General features: G+C 41.7%; 1 protein-coding gene across 9 annotated transcripts in view; it reads left to right on the forward strand.

Annotated features, from left to right (window-relative positions):
• YEATS2 (YEATS domain containing 2) overlaps window positions 1–14265 on the forward strand; it is a 47191-nt gene that overhangs the window by 24114 nt on the left and 8812 nt on the right. For 7 of the 9 annotated variants that reach the window (XM_051626299.1, XM_051626298.1, XM_051626300.1 and 4 more), the window contains 11 exons: window positions 452–710; window positions 1481–1642; window positions 3231–3343; window positions 4315–4470; window positions 5177–5350; window positions 6299–6497; window positions 9450–9581; window positions 9843–9941; window positions 10952–11063; window positions 12316–12389; window positions 13528–13607. In XM_051626299.1, coding sequence (XP_051482259.1) covers window positions 452–710; window positions 1481–1642; window positions 3231–3343; window positions 4315–4470; window positions 5177–5350; window positions 6299–6497; window positions 9450–9581; window positions 9843–9941; window positions 10952–11063; window positions 12316–12389; window positions 13528–13607 — 1560 coding nt within the window. Of the gene's footprint in view, window positions 1–451; window positions 711–1480; window positions 1643–3230; window positions 3344–4314; window positions 4471–5176; window positions 5351–6298; window positions 6498–9449; window positions 9582–9842; window positions 9942–10951; window positions 11064–12315; window positions 12390–13527; window positions 13608–14265 lie in introns of those variants that run through there. The other 2 variants (XM_051626301.1, XM_051626307.1) reach the window with 2 other exon arrangements.

Genomic DNA, 14265 nt, shown 5'->3' on the forward strand with positions numbered 1-14265 from the left:
TTCATGTTTGCCTGCAGTTGTTGTCAACACATAAAATCGAAGCACTTGGTAGATTCTGCTTTGAGGCCATAGTTTTCCCAGGGAGCCTGTTCCCATGAATATGTTGAAGCTAAGTTTCTGGACTTCTGTGCTTTGCCAAGCCAAGCTTTCTCTGCAGTTGGAATTAAGCCATTGCTTATATATAAAAAAAAAAAAAAAAAAGTGCCCTGTAATTTGAATGTACTTAATCTTTTGTGGGTGCTCTCAAATCCTGGTTGTGTTTAACAGTTTATCTTTCTACTTGGGATTGGCCTCTTGCCAGTTTAATTTTGTTTGAGAATGAGTGGCCTTTATACACGACTAGACATGTATAAAGTGTCCTGAAATGCCTAGAGGTGGAGGAAGTGCACCAGCTAGAATTCACATGGTTGCTCTTGCCAGCAGCACATCATCCAATGCTTATTTGTTGCAGGTTGTTGGAGTTCCAGTTGGTTCTGCTTTACAGTCGACAGTGAAACAAGCAGTGGCTATCAGTGGTGGCCAGATACTTGTGGCAAAATCTAGCTCTTCAGTAGCAAAGGCTGTTGGTCCGAAGCAGGTTGTGACTCAAGGTGTAGCCAAAGCCATTGTGAGTGGAGGCGGAGGGACAATTGTTGCTCAGCCTGTGCAGACTATAACAAAGGCGCAAGTTACTTCCACAGGTGCTCAGAAGAGTACATCTCAAGGCTCAGGTAGAGTAATTTTACACCTTGCTAATAGTTCGTGATGGGTAGACTTTGAGGCTCTAACATGATTTCTCCAGTTGCAAAATAACTGTATGACTGAAAAACTTCAAAATGCCTAGAGGTCTGTAGGTCAATTCAGGCTGGCTAAGTAATAAAGAAAATGTTAGGTCGTTATCTGTAAAGGGGAAGAGGAAGGACAAGGACTTTAAAACATTGTTCTGTGAGAGGAGATCAGACACATATGCTGGGAAATGTGCTGGAGACCTAGTATATTTTCGTGGAGCCTGATCTCACATTTTTACCCAACATCATGGTCCGTAGGTGCTCAAAGGGCTCCACATAAATCCAACCAACAAGAGCCAAACTGCCCTTATTGCATCTCTACATCCTCCCAAGTGCTTACAGAGTATGGGCAGAAGCACCCTGCCTGCTTCTGCACACAGCTGGCTTTGGCTGAGTCTGTTTGTTCAGGCTTTGGACTGTTTGAAAGGTGGGGTGTGTCCTCTGTACTGAAGTAGGCCTGTAGTCCCCATGGGTGAGCTGCTTTGGCCTTCAGCTGTAAGTGGTACTGCTTACAGAGATTTTTTTTTCCAACCTATTTACAAAAAAAAGGTCTATGCCTCACCAGCAGAGTTAATCTGTGGTTAGGCCAGCTAAGTGTGGATTATCCAAGGCCAGATGCATATCATTCCTAGTACATTACATCCTGTGCAGATTTCAATGCATACTGCTTTCTGCAAGCAGTTGTTTTATTTCTTTCTGTTCTTTCTTTCTAGTGATGGCTACACTGCAGTTACCAGCCACCAACCTGGCAAACTTGGCAAACTTACCACCAGGCACCAAACTGTACCTCACCACCAACAGCAAGAATCCTTCTGGGAAAGGAAAACTGCTTCTGATACCCCAAGGCGCCATACTGCGAGCCACAAATAATGCTAGTTAGTCTTGCAGGGAATTCTAATGAGTTAAATAATGTAATCACTGCATAATTAATATGTTTGGCATTTTTACCATAAAGCATCCTGGTACTGTGGAAGTCAGCAAGGGGATGGGATTTCTTTGTTCACAACCAACCCAGTATGTGGCTGAGATTTTAAGGCCGAGATCTCACAAGTGTCTCTGTTTTAGTTGAGACTGCTTTTCATGCTGTGCTCTCCGTGGCTTTCTCTCTGTGCTGAAAGTAGGTAGTGTAATTTGCCTGAAAATTCAGCCAAGGGTTGGTTGTCTTGAGCTCTTCCTTGTGATCTGTAGGAAGAGACACCTGCTTTTTCGTGATGTGGAACTGAGATGGTTTTGGATGTAGTTGTGAAAGCTTTTAACAGGTAATGATACTCTGGAGAAACTAGAAGCATAAGAAGCTAACTTTGAAAAGGACAAGATACTATATCTGGAATGAGGGAAAGAAATAGTTTTGAATATTGATACAAGGCTTGGTGCCAAACTGTTGAGGTCAGCAGAAGCACAATCTCAGATAATGGGCTCGTGATTCAAACTTGCTGTGAAATACCTGGAGAATAACGTTGCTACAATAGTTCCAGTGGGTGATACTTTGTTTATAGTGTGCTGTTGCTGCAGGGAAAGGATACTGCAGGGAAAGGATACTGCAGGTTTTGGCTTGTGTAGATGAAGAGTTTAGTTTTGAGTTTTCTCCAGATTGCTTCATTTCAGGCTGAGAGTCTGGGTGGGAGATGGATTAGGTGTAAAGTTTTTTCTCCCAGTTCTGATACTGGCAGTGAGGAAGAGGTATTCAGTTTAATGTATAAGGTGGTAAATACCAGCAACATAGCAGTAGAATACATGTCACTGAAGAAGCAGACACTCTTACTGAAGGTATTTTTGGGCTGTAGAACTTGTGGTGGGGGCCCCATTGCTGGAGATTTAAGAGGCAGCTGGGGCTGTCCAACTTAGACAAGTAAATAATCTTGCATGTGTCTAGGAAGGGCAAATACTTGTGATTTTTATGACAGAGTCATAAATATTTTTTTACCCTTGTTTCTTAATGAGAAACTGCAAAAGAGTCAATGTTCAGGCTGTTCTTTCTGGAGGCAGAGCAATATCAAAGTGTTACTGCAAGTTACCACTACTTGGTATCCATGATCTAATACTCAGTTAACAAAATTGCATTGGAACAGCCAACAAAAGTAAAATTAAGAAACCAGTGGGATTCAGAGTGCTTAGGGGTTTTGCTGCAGATTCATAACCTGCACAAGACTGATGACATGTCTGTTCATCTGTTGGACAGCATTTGCTTTTGACAGAAAATTCTAAACAGCCTGAAATGAGCTTTGCTTGCCAATTGGTCCTCCTTATTTCCCCCATAGCTCCTTTTGTTCTTGACATTTGCTGAGCTCTAAGCACAACAGCTCATCTGAACTGTGCTGTACTGAGTAATAATGTTACCCAGCTGCAAAATGTGTGGCAGCAAATGTCTTGCAAAATGTTTTCAATTACTTGTATATACAGGGAGGCTTTAGCAGCTCACGTTGTCCGGCTACCAAAGAGGTCAAGCCTTTTTTCTGGTTACAGGTCTCCAATCTGGTTCTTCTACAAATAGTGGAGGAGGAGGAACCCAAAGCACAAGCAGTAACTTGTCACAGCACCTCACCTACACATCCTACATCCTGAAGCAGACACCCCAGGTCAGTGTCATAAGCATCTCAGTTGAAGCAGGTTGACCTTTCTGGCTGCAGTGGTGTTAGGTGGATGTTCTGTGGTTCTGTGCTACCTTAAACCTTCTTGCATTCTGGGATCTAGGTACTCTCTAACAACCCTTGCCTCTCTCCCCTCTGCCAGGCACCTGCTTTACCACTTGCTGTTGCTGTTGGCACATCTCTGCCCCTCATCTCCCCTTGCAGGGTCATACCCTCACAGCTCCTTGCAGGCTGAGAAAGCAGCACTGAGTCAGGCCAGGGTGAGCAGTAGGTGGAGAAGAGACAGCTGGGATAAGAATTAGTGGGGTGAAACAGCAAGGCTGAGTAAAAATGAGCAAACAAAGGATTGTTTGAAGGGATCCATTTGTGACAGTGGGTGAGTGAAGCCTCTGAAGGATAGCAGCTGAATTCTGCTGGGAAGCAGGAAGGGTGGCAATGCCTCTCATGGTAGGTTATTAGAGTGCACACCTCCAGTTGTTATATTTTCTTTCTGCCTGCTGAGCTCTGAACATACAGCCTTTGTGGGAGGACTGAGTAGGTTTTGAAGAGAGAAGGTGGCAATATCTTGATTTCTTTTTTTTTTATTATTCGTTTTGGTTTGGTTTTTTGTTTTGCCTAGCCTATCAGTAGCCTCCCTCTGATCTTGCATGTTAAGCAGCATTTGTCACAGAGAATAAACTTGGAGAGCATAAAGTGTGTTAAGTTGTAGTGGATGCCTCTGACAAGACAGGAAACTGACTTTTTCAGCCCTTCCCTTGCATCAGGAAGTATTCTTCTGCACAGAGAGAGGCCTGTGTCCAGCTCTTAGTGCAGAAGCATCCAGTGTAATTAGCAGTGCCTTGTTTTAAAAGATGGAAGTGTTGTTGCATTATAGCTACAAGCTTTTATCCTGTATTGATACCTGTTGGCTCTTAACTGTGTTCCAAGATACTAACCTCCCTAACTTACTTCTGGAGCAGGGCACCTTCCTGGTGGGCCAGCCTTCTCCTCAGAGTTCTGGGAAGCAGCTGACTCCAGCTTCAGTTGTTCAGGGCAGTGTAGGAGTTGGAGCATCCTCCACACAAGGACAAGCATTAAAAGTGATAACTGGACAGAAAACAGCTCTGTTTACACAGGTAACCTGCAAATCATGTGTTTCTCTTTTACCAGTTACCATTGTGTCAGGTAACATATAGGAACTGCAGCCACACATTGTGAGAGCTTTTCCTGTTGTGGTTGTTTGGTCTTATTTGGTTTTTGTACAAAGATGATGCTGGCTGTACTATGATGAGGGAAGCACATAAAGGCCTACTTTCCTATGCAGATATTGGACCACAGTTTTCCAGCTTTATTTCTGTTCTCAGTGGGTAAGTGTAAGCTCAGGTTGCAAATTTCTTGGTGAAATGGAACTAGAGAAGTGAATACAGTTGGGTGCAAAAATTTACTTAAGTGTTTGAACCTTAGTAATGAGTCACCTGCTAAATCTCTTAAAATATTTGGGTTTGGTATCCCTCAAAGGTCCTTCTTTTAAAAACTACTGTGTGGTCCCTATGAAATTCAAACTCCCCAAGAGTACTTGAAATTAATAGTCCAAAAATCAAGATAAGCATATTTTTGCAAAGTCAACAGTTTGATAAAGTTGATTTCTGATTTTGTTCCAGCTATTATTGCCACAATTTGCCTTTTTCAAAAGTCTTTTGATAATACTTTTAGTAATATAAAAACCATTTGTCCTGTTTGTTTTGGTGTTGTCATGTTGGTTGGTTATTTGGGCTTCTAAGTAATTTAAAAAAAATCCATGCAAATGCACCTTTTTTCCTTATGCTGAATTCCTTCTCAAAGGCTACACCTGGTGGACAGACATCACTGGTGAAAATATCAGATGGGTCTATAAAATCAGTGCCTGCCTCATCCCAGCTCTCCAAACCTGGCACCACGGTGCTGAGAGTATCAGGAGGTGTTATCACCACAGCTGCTGCTCCTGCTGTGGCTCTTCCCACTAATGGGGTGGCCCAGGTGAGAAACAACTTTGCCAGTATTCTGTAATACAAATTTTGCACTCTAGCCAGTATAACAGCCAGGAAAGGGCTTCTATTGGTTTTTTCCTCCATTGGCGTTATTTTTAGTCAGCGTAGCTGGTGGATCTGCCCTTACTTGTGTACCAGTGCAGTGCACACAACTTTTTTGTTGGTTTGTTTGCTGTTTGGCATAAAGTAGTATCTGTGAAGAAATGAGGAGAAGAGAAACTGAAGCTTGCACATTCTTGTTTTTAATGTTGTTAAAATTCAGGTAGACGGGAAAGGCTTTATCTGAAACAGCTTTGTAATCATACAGGTGAGATTTTTTGTGCTATGCAACTTTAAACATCAAATCTGCTGCTGGCACAAAAATCTGAAGAAGAATTTGAAATGCCTGAAGCTCTGTATCCAGCAGTGTCTAGACTGTAGGTTGCTGCTTTGAGATCACAGCCTCTCCATGTTGCTCAGTGCCCCACAGATTTCAGAGGCCAGCAGTGGCCAAGGTTTATGGTCCTTCAATCCCAACTGTTTTCAAAGGTTGTCACCCCCCATCTAGCCTCTTTATCCCAAACTTTTCTGTGCTGATTCCTCTGGACTTCTGAGCAGCAGGGAAATAGGAAACATTCCTGGGTCAGATTTCTCATGTGGAGGCCTCCCTTGCTTGCTGAAGTTAAGGGACCTGGCTCCAGATACTATCAGAGCAGTTGTGGTAGCAGTTCTTGTGTGTATGGTTTCACTTTTTGTGCTTGAAACAACCTGCACTCTAAATGCACCATCATTGCATATGGGCTTTTTGGATATGTACTTGAGAACCTCTAGCTTCTTAATGATTGATAGGTAAACATTTGGTTTTGCTGCTTCTAGATAGTTCCCTCGTGGTGCTTATTTTTGAATCATCTGTGACATGAAAAGGAATTTGTTATCCCTCTCTGCCTTTTTTATGCAGCAAATAGATAATGCAGGTTCCAGTTCATCATCTTCTGGAACTCCCCCAGCAAAGGCATCTGGACAGCAACACCAAATCTGTATAAGCCAGAGCCAATCAACTTCATCAGTAGTGAACAAGACTGCAACTTCCACTGTTGTAAGTGTTGCTTCTCTGGTGACCACACCGACGCCTGTGACTGGAAAAGCTGCAGTATCAGGTATCAAACTCCCTTCGTGCCTTTCCTATAGAAAGTTAGAACCCAGGTGTGAGTTCTCTAGATGTCTTCACTGTAAATGGAAGAATGTAGAGTCACCTACATTTGTGAATGTGTAAAAGTAAAGTCAGGCTTTCTAAAACACACCTTGTTAGCATAACTTTTGGCCTAGCCAAAGAGATGTCTAAATAATTTGGCATCCTAGCACATTGGTGCATTGACTGTTTCTATTACAAATAACAGTGTGAGTTGCCCATTGGTATTAGAGAGGGATTTTAGTTTTCATGCCAAGGTCTCATTAGAAGATGCTTTCTGCCTCTTCAGGACCACAGTATGTCACTGAATGTTGACACTGTCAAGGTACCAGCAATACTACAGACTTGATTAGTTTGTGGAAGTGAAACTCCACTGAATTCAGAGAAGCTGCATGAGCAGAATTTGGCTCTGAGGCTTTGCATCTGCTCTGTTTGGCTTGGGAAGGAGAGAAATGTTGATTAGGGAGAACTGAAGGCTTTGAAGTCGAAATCCATTAAGCAGAGTGAGGTAGGTTGCATCTGGAATGTTTCAAGGTAATAAAGATGGACTGCCCCTATACAGAGGGGAGTTTTCTGTATTTGGTTTCATTGTCTCACAGTATCTTTTGTATCATGGAGCAGGTTTAATTTGAGTAGTGTGGGTTAGTATTGGAAATTGTCATTATGAGTAATTTACCTGCTGGCACGTTCTGTTCACTTGAAGTGGCTTCTTACTAAGTGGAAACACTAATAATACAGAAAAGAGAAAGTGACGCTGAGCTCGTCTGACAGTGAGCAGCTCTGACATTTTAAAGCAGCTCTTCTGGTTTTCCAGAGTACAGTCTACCAGTCTCCTCCTTTTTTCATCACTGTTTTCCCAGAGCTTGAATGTAAACAACATAGACTGCAAAACTGCTGCAATTCTGCAGTAATGCAGTTGAGTATTTTCCTCTTTGCAAAAAAAGCAGCAAGTTCTTTTATGTTTGTTTGTTTGTTTGTTTGTTTTTTGTAAAATATCTGCCATTCTAAATAGCTTTCAGACAAAAACTCCCACACAGGTATGAGAATGTTGTTGATTTTGTTTTCATTTGTCTTTTGTTTTTTGTAACCTGAGGCACTGACTTCATAATGAAAAATGATTTCTTCAAGAATTCCAAAAGAAGCAGTGGTTATAGAAGGTGTTATTTCAATGTGAAAACAAAACAGAAATGTGTTGGAATTGTGGAAATTTGTGTTTTGAAAGGCATCTTTTCAAAAGGAATCTGAAGTTTTCCCATTGCTTTGCAATAAACAGTGTTTCCCACCCATCGGGCTAATAGGGTTAGTTGAAGATGTTGTCTTCTTACTCTTGTTGTTCGGGTCCCTTGCTGTCCTATCCTGCTACATCTGTGCATCACACACTTGGGACATCCCCCAGTCTTAAATTATGCACTTTCTTGAAGTGTGATAAACTGTTCTGGAAAGAGATTTGCAAAGCCATGAGCTTTTACTCACTTCCTGGAGACTGGCTCTGTGCCCAAAGAGACCATCAGTTCCCTGTCTAACATCCCCTGAAAAACTGTTGGGGGTCAGTGCATCAAAGGCTGCCAACCACAGCTGAGCCTGGTCCTCCTGGGGCTGTGTCTTTGAGAAGGCTGGAGGAGGAAGAAAAGGTTTTGGCAAGATGTGTAGCAGTCATACTTTTAATTCTAAAAATATGAGCTTTTATTTAAATAAGTCTTATGTAGAATGCACTATGATGTGTAAAAATTAAATTGTTATACTAGGTTAGCTTTCTTGCCTGGTGGTGAAAGCCTACCTGACCTGTGCTATGCATCTTTCAAAACCAAGGGACATCTTCACCAGACCTTGCATGTCTAGTACTTGAAAGGCAGCTGTGTTTCTTAAACAATAATAATAAAATATGAAGAGAGTGGAAACTATTTCAAACCAAATTGTGAGTATAAAATTACTATTGTGAAACTAAGAAGTCTTCTGTTCTCAATGTTCTGAAGTAGAAGCCTATTAAATTTCCACAATCTGGATAAAAGTTAGCTAGGGATTGAATAAAATTAAATTAAAAATAGCCAGTTTAGCAGTAGAAAGGATGGACATAGGTCCAAATCACAGTGTTAGAGTGCTGGCTGGGGTGGCTTGAGGTGTCACTGCTGTGGAGGGGAGAGCTGGTGGGCAGGTGATGGGCACTACTTGCCCATGGCCCTCTGGCACTGCCTGGAGCTCTGCTGGTTTCCACCAGTCATGGGTGCTGCCATTGGTAATGCTGTTAATATCTGACTGTCCTGCTTGTTCTTTTAGCCTGGGATTTCATTCAGTCCCCACGTCAGTATGCTTCCCAGTTTGATCAGCCATCCCTAGGGTCGTATTCAGTGCATGTTACAGAAAGACACAGGACACTCAGTTGGGGTATGGCCTTCATCAGACTTGCTGCACAGCCTTGGGCTTTGTCGTGCAGTTAGAATGTGGTTGATTGTTCTCTGCTGATTGCAGTGAGTTCTGCTAAGCTGAATTGCAGAGGTGTGTGCAGCACTTGGTAACCTCAGTTAGAGTGGCTGTGTAAGGGCAACAGAGCTGTCAGTCACTGCCTTGCCAGACCCTTCAGCACAAGGTCTAGTTCTGACAAGAGTGCTGAGCCTGCTTCAGTTGAAAGGTTTGTGTTATTTTTTGCTTAAGATTACTTACATAATTAGGAAACCTGCCTCACACATATCAGAGCACTGTGCAGCATGTAATAACTATGCACACTGTGGTGCAGCACCCTGGTATTTAGGCAATCATTTGTGTCAGTAAAAACTTCTCTGACAGTTCACTGAACTGTGGCTTCTTAAGAGGGTGGCAGTGCTAGATTATATGCCATCCTTTCAGGCAGGAATGGAGAGAAGTAGCTGGAGATAAACGAAGTGGTGTGTTTTATTTAACATTTTGTCTTCCGTTCTTCTTGCAGGGTTGCTAAAAATCCACTCAAATCAGTCTAGTCCACAGCAGGCTGTTCTGACAGTTCCCAGCCAGCTTAAACAGCTCGGTGTAAACACAGCTTCTGGAGGTGTTCAGACAATACTCATGCCTATGAACAAAGGTAAAGGGCAGAGGAGGATGACAGATGGTGTTTGAAAATCCCCTTTGACACAGGGTAGCTCTTGGTCACTGTTGGCATACATGGTCCAAAGCTAGAGGTAGAAGAAAATGTAGCAAGGAAATTAATCCCTAAACATTGTGCTACTAACACTGTTGCTTCTGAACATGGTTATTTGTCAAAGTGTATGAAGTTTGATATCTTTTTTTTTCATTTTTCTTTTCCTTGTTGTTTTGTTTGGGATTTTTTGCTGTTCCTCTCCAGTGATACAGTCACTTTCTACCAGCAAAGTTTCAGCTGTTACAGCTGTCACAGCAGCAAGTACGGTTGTCCCTAGTCCCTCTCCAGCATCCATCACCAAAGGTAACAAGGAATTTCTCAGTAAGATAAGTAGTAGAGATAAGCAGGTGCTGCTTTATGCAAGTGGCCCTACTATGAAAGTAGACCCTGTGACTGTGGGTTCGTTTATTTCCATTGTTAATAAGGTTTAAATAAAGTAAAAATGGCATCTGGGGACTAGGAAATTAACAATGACTTCCCCCTCAACAAATGCCAAAGCAAAGGCAAATTCAGAGAGAAATGGGGATGTTATAGCTACCATAGGTACCTTAAACATTAATTGTTTCAAGTAATATTTGCAAAAATGCATAGAACTGCATGTGTTTAATCATAGTTACTGATGTCCTAAGAATAGTGGCTGTGGTGAAAGGTACTGGAGAAAGCTTTCTGGCCACACTAGATGTGCACATGCAGGGGAAACACACAGATACTTCCCAGAGTAATGCACAGGGAGAGCTGAGATACTCCAGGTCCAGTTCTTGCAGGACTGTCATGTGTCTCTTCCATCCCAGATGAATAACCAGCCTGCTTGGCCATTTTAGGCTGGGAAACATCTCTCCCTCTCCTGCTTCTGTCTCACCAGAGTTCTGTCCTAGATGTGAAAAAGTTCACTGATGTCAAAATCAGTGATGTCTTCAAAAAAGCTCTCACTTTGAAAGGTCACTCCTTGCTAAAACTGGTAGTAGTTTTCTATACAGCTCTTGGTTTACAGAGAAGCCCATGTACATTTGCAGGCAGTTCAGTTTAGGACAGGCAGTCATATGCAGAACATCATTGATTGCAATTGATTATGCAAGTGCAGATTTTCTAAAAAGGATGAGATGTGAACGTGTTGAGGTTTTGGATGGGGCTCATGTTCTACTGGCTTTCAGCAGAACTGAAGGCCAGATTTCTTCAAACATAACGATTAGAATGCAAACAACAAATGTAGTGATGATGTATAAGACCCTTAGTCTTACTGGAGTCTCATGAGACATTATTATCAAGCTGGCTGGTACTTTTTTCCTTTTAAAATGTGTTCTGTTTCTTTGAAGTTAAGATGGAGCCTGATTCAACAGGACAAAGCTGCAGTTCTGTGGGTACCCAAGAAGGCCAAGCAGCAGTAAAAACAGAAGAGAGCTCCGAACTTGGGAATTACGTTATAAAGTAATTGTTCATTTTTCTATAAGGATTTCTGATTTTATAACTACCAGGGAGAAAGGAGAAGGTTCTAGGGATACACGCAGTAATGTCAAGTTTGACCCATAAATAGATTATAAAATCTTCTGTCCCACACATTGCTGTATCAATACTAATCCTGTTGGCTGGCATTTGTTTCAGTGTTTTAGTGTTTTCTTTGTAAAAGGATTTGCATTCAGGGCTTAGGAAAGGGAAAAAATTATTTGAAGATTTGTGGTTGTTTCAGGGTTTGCTAAAATCTCCAAATACTAAAACCTCTTTATCATCTGCTGCTTGTGTAAGTCCCATTGCCATTGTGTGTCCTCACTGAGGTCAAACTGCCCAGTGAAGTGCAGGTCAAATAAGGGGCATCTGAAATAAATAGAAATTTCTCTTCTTGCCTCTCCAGTCTCATTAAGCTCGTACATGTCTGTGATTACTTAGTATGAGGGCTGCCTTGGCGCAGAATTGGAATTAAATAACGAGTATAATCAGAGTATTTTTTTCAACTGATGCTGTGAAATCCAGTGTCTTGTTTGAGATGCTGTTGCAAATACTTTTTAGTGGGTTTTCACCAGAACTCAGTTTACAAGAAACATGCAAAGCAAACTTTGCAATGTGTAGGATGTTTCTTCTGCCCTTGGTTCCTCCAGTGACTCTTTCACGTCTCCATCTTTTGAAGAGTTTTGTTATCCCAATGTATCCCTGCAGACATTACCATGATGTGTGTGTATGTGTAGGAGTAAGGAATAAATCTGAAGTGACTGTACACCAGAAATTATCTTAGTTTGAAAATAACTAGCGGAAAATACTTCTAGCCAGCTAAATACAGTATGGCTTGTTAAACAAAATTTACCTGAACTCCCGTAAGTACAAAGCTTTCCAGGCAGTATCCTGTGTTCCTAGTGGGACAGCCTGCGTTAATAGGTATGTCTTTTCCCTCAAAGTAGTGTTGGAGTTTACAAGATGTTGCAGGGATTTCTTCAAGCCTGACCAAAAACCACCTACCGTCAGTTCCTTCAGCTTAACAAATGCAGCTTTGGATGTAGCCACTTTGGCAAGAGGAGGGGCTGTTTGAAATACCTTCTCTGGCTTGAGGCATAACAGTTTATCCTCACACTAACATTGCTATAAAGCCTTGGGGCTGAGGACTTCAGACTGTAGTGATTTTGAAATCTTTTGCATCTGACTCATTGCTTCCAACGGTGTTCTTCATTGTGATTCTTTTTATCCCCTGCAGCATTGAATATTTGGAAAACATCCAGCAGCTTTTAACAGCCATAGTGAAGAAGGTTCCGTTAATTGCTGAAAAAAGTAAGCAGTAAATGAAAAGGCTTTGCTTTCTGTTTTCAGAATTCCTTGCATACTCTGTAGCCACAAGAATTATTAAAAGGCAGAATGAAATGAAGACATTATCTTACACAGCTTTCTTCAGGGGTTATTCTAAAGATGCTTAGAATTTGGTTCTGCCAGTAAAGCCAAATATGTTGTCAGCAATTGTTAACTTGCATCTGCTGTTTGGTTAGAAACAGATTGTATTTCCTCGTGGCTGCAAGTAGGTCTTCTTTGCCCTGGTTTGTCCCCCTCATGGATTTGCTTTTTTAATGTATTTAGTTCCAGGGTTTCAAAAATGCTTGCAAATACAACAGCATAGCTCAGCTTTGGAATGTGTTTGTTATTGGGGTTTTTGCTTCCTTTTTTTTTAAACAAAAGGTGGTAGTTTACAGAGAAATGTTGTAATCTGTTATGGTCCTTCATAATTGCACCCTACTTATGTACAAAGCTGAAAATGTATCAGCTTTCTCTGGTAACTAATGCACTTCAAACAAGTGGTCCTGGAGGCTGGGCAGGACCCTCTCAAGATTAATGAGCACAGTGAGCCAAGCAGGAGTGGCTGCACAGTGGAGCTTTCATAGAATCATAGAATCCTAGGGGTTGGAAGGGACCTCGAAAGATCATCTAGTCCAACCCCCCTGCCAGAGCAGGGTCACCTAGAGTACATCACACAGGAAGGCGTCCAGGCGGGTTTTGAATGTCATTGCATACAGCTCTCTGGCCTACAGCAGCATTCATTAAACCATTGATTTATTTTTTTGCCAAGAAACAAACAAGCAAACAAAAAAAGTTTTTCAAAGAAAGAGGCCTGGATCAGACAGACTTACAGGTCCACATCATTACACTTCTGAGGGGAAGAAGAGGCTTAAGACAGCCCAGAGCCAGAGACATCTGTGATGTGACCAAGAGGGTGCTGATTTTGCATCCAAAACCCACAGTGTCTCCTGGATTTTCCTCTCTCTGAGCACATTTCCAAGGGTTACAGAGTTACAGTCCTTGATCCTGCAAGCCTGAGACACGTTTCCCTCTTCCTCACCACTAATTAACAGCAAAACCATAATTGACCTTAATTCACTTACTAAAAATTTAATACTGTTTTTGGCCTTGTGTTTTCTAGGTGAAGATGCAAGCTCTTTTTGTGCCAGTTCAGTGGAGCAGTATTACAGCTGGAATATTGGAAAGAGAAGGGCAGCCGAGGTAATCCTCTCCTCCTGTGTTTCATAAGCAGTCATTAGGGACACAAGAAGGATTTCTGAGTTACAGAACCTTCCTTATTGTTGCCTGATTTGTTTTCTGCAGCAGTCTGTCCCATTTTAAATGGAAACATTCCTTGCTGCAAGAAGCACTGATTTGTGTCCAGGTAGTGATCTGGTTTTTTGCTCAGAGACTTCCTCAAGCAGAAAGGACTCTGAAAGTAATTTTTTGGTCAATTCAAATGAAGGTGGTTATTAAGACTTATAAAAATCAGAATTTTTGCTAACTGTCCTGTTAGTACTTTATCCTCCTCACTCCTCTGTGGCATATTACAGTCATGAGAATTTTTCCCAACATACTTTGTCTCTCTTTTCATGAGATTGTATCTGCTTTCTGTAGGAAGATATTGAGAGATCTGACAGAAGCAATACTAGGGCTGAAATGGATTTTCAGTTCACCAAAGATAAATACTTTGGTTAATCTGGACCTTTTTGTGTTGTAGTTATGTTTTCCCCTTATTTCTTCGTATTTTTTTTGTCTTACTATGGGGTTTTCCAGGGAAGATGTTAGTATTGATTAGACCAGCTGTTGCCAGCTTAAAAGATGAAAGAGGTTAACCAACATTCTGAGAAACATTTTGCTTTAGGGCATTTCTTGCACC

This window comes from Apus apus, chromosome 8, assembly GCF_020740795.1.
Source record: "Apus apus isolate bApuApu2 chromosome 8, bApuApu2.pri.cur, whole genome shotgun sequence".
Classification (NCBI taxonomy): Eukaryota; Metazoa; Chordata; class Aves; order Apodiformes; family Apodidae; genus Apus; species Apus apus.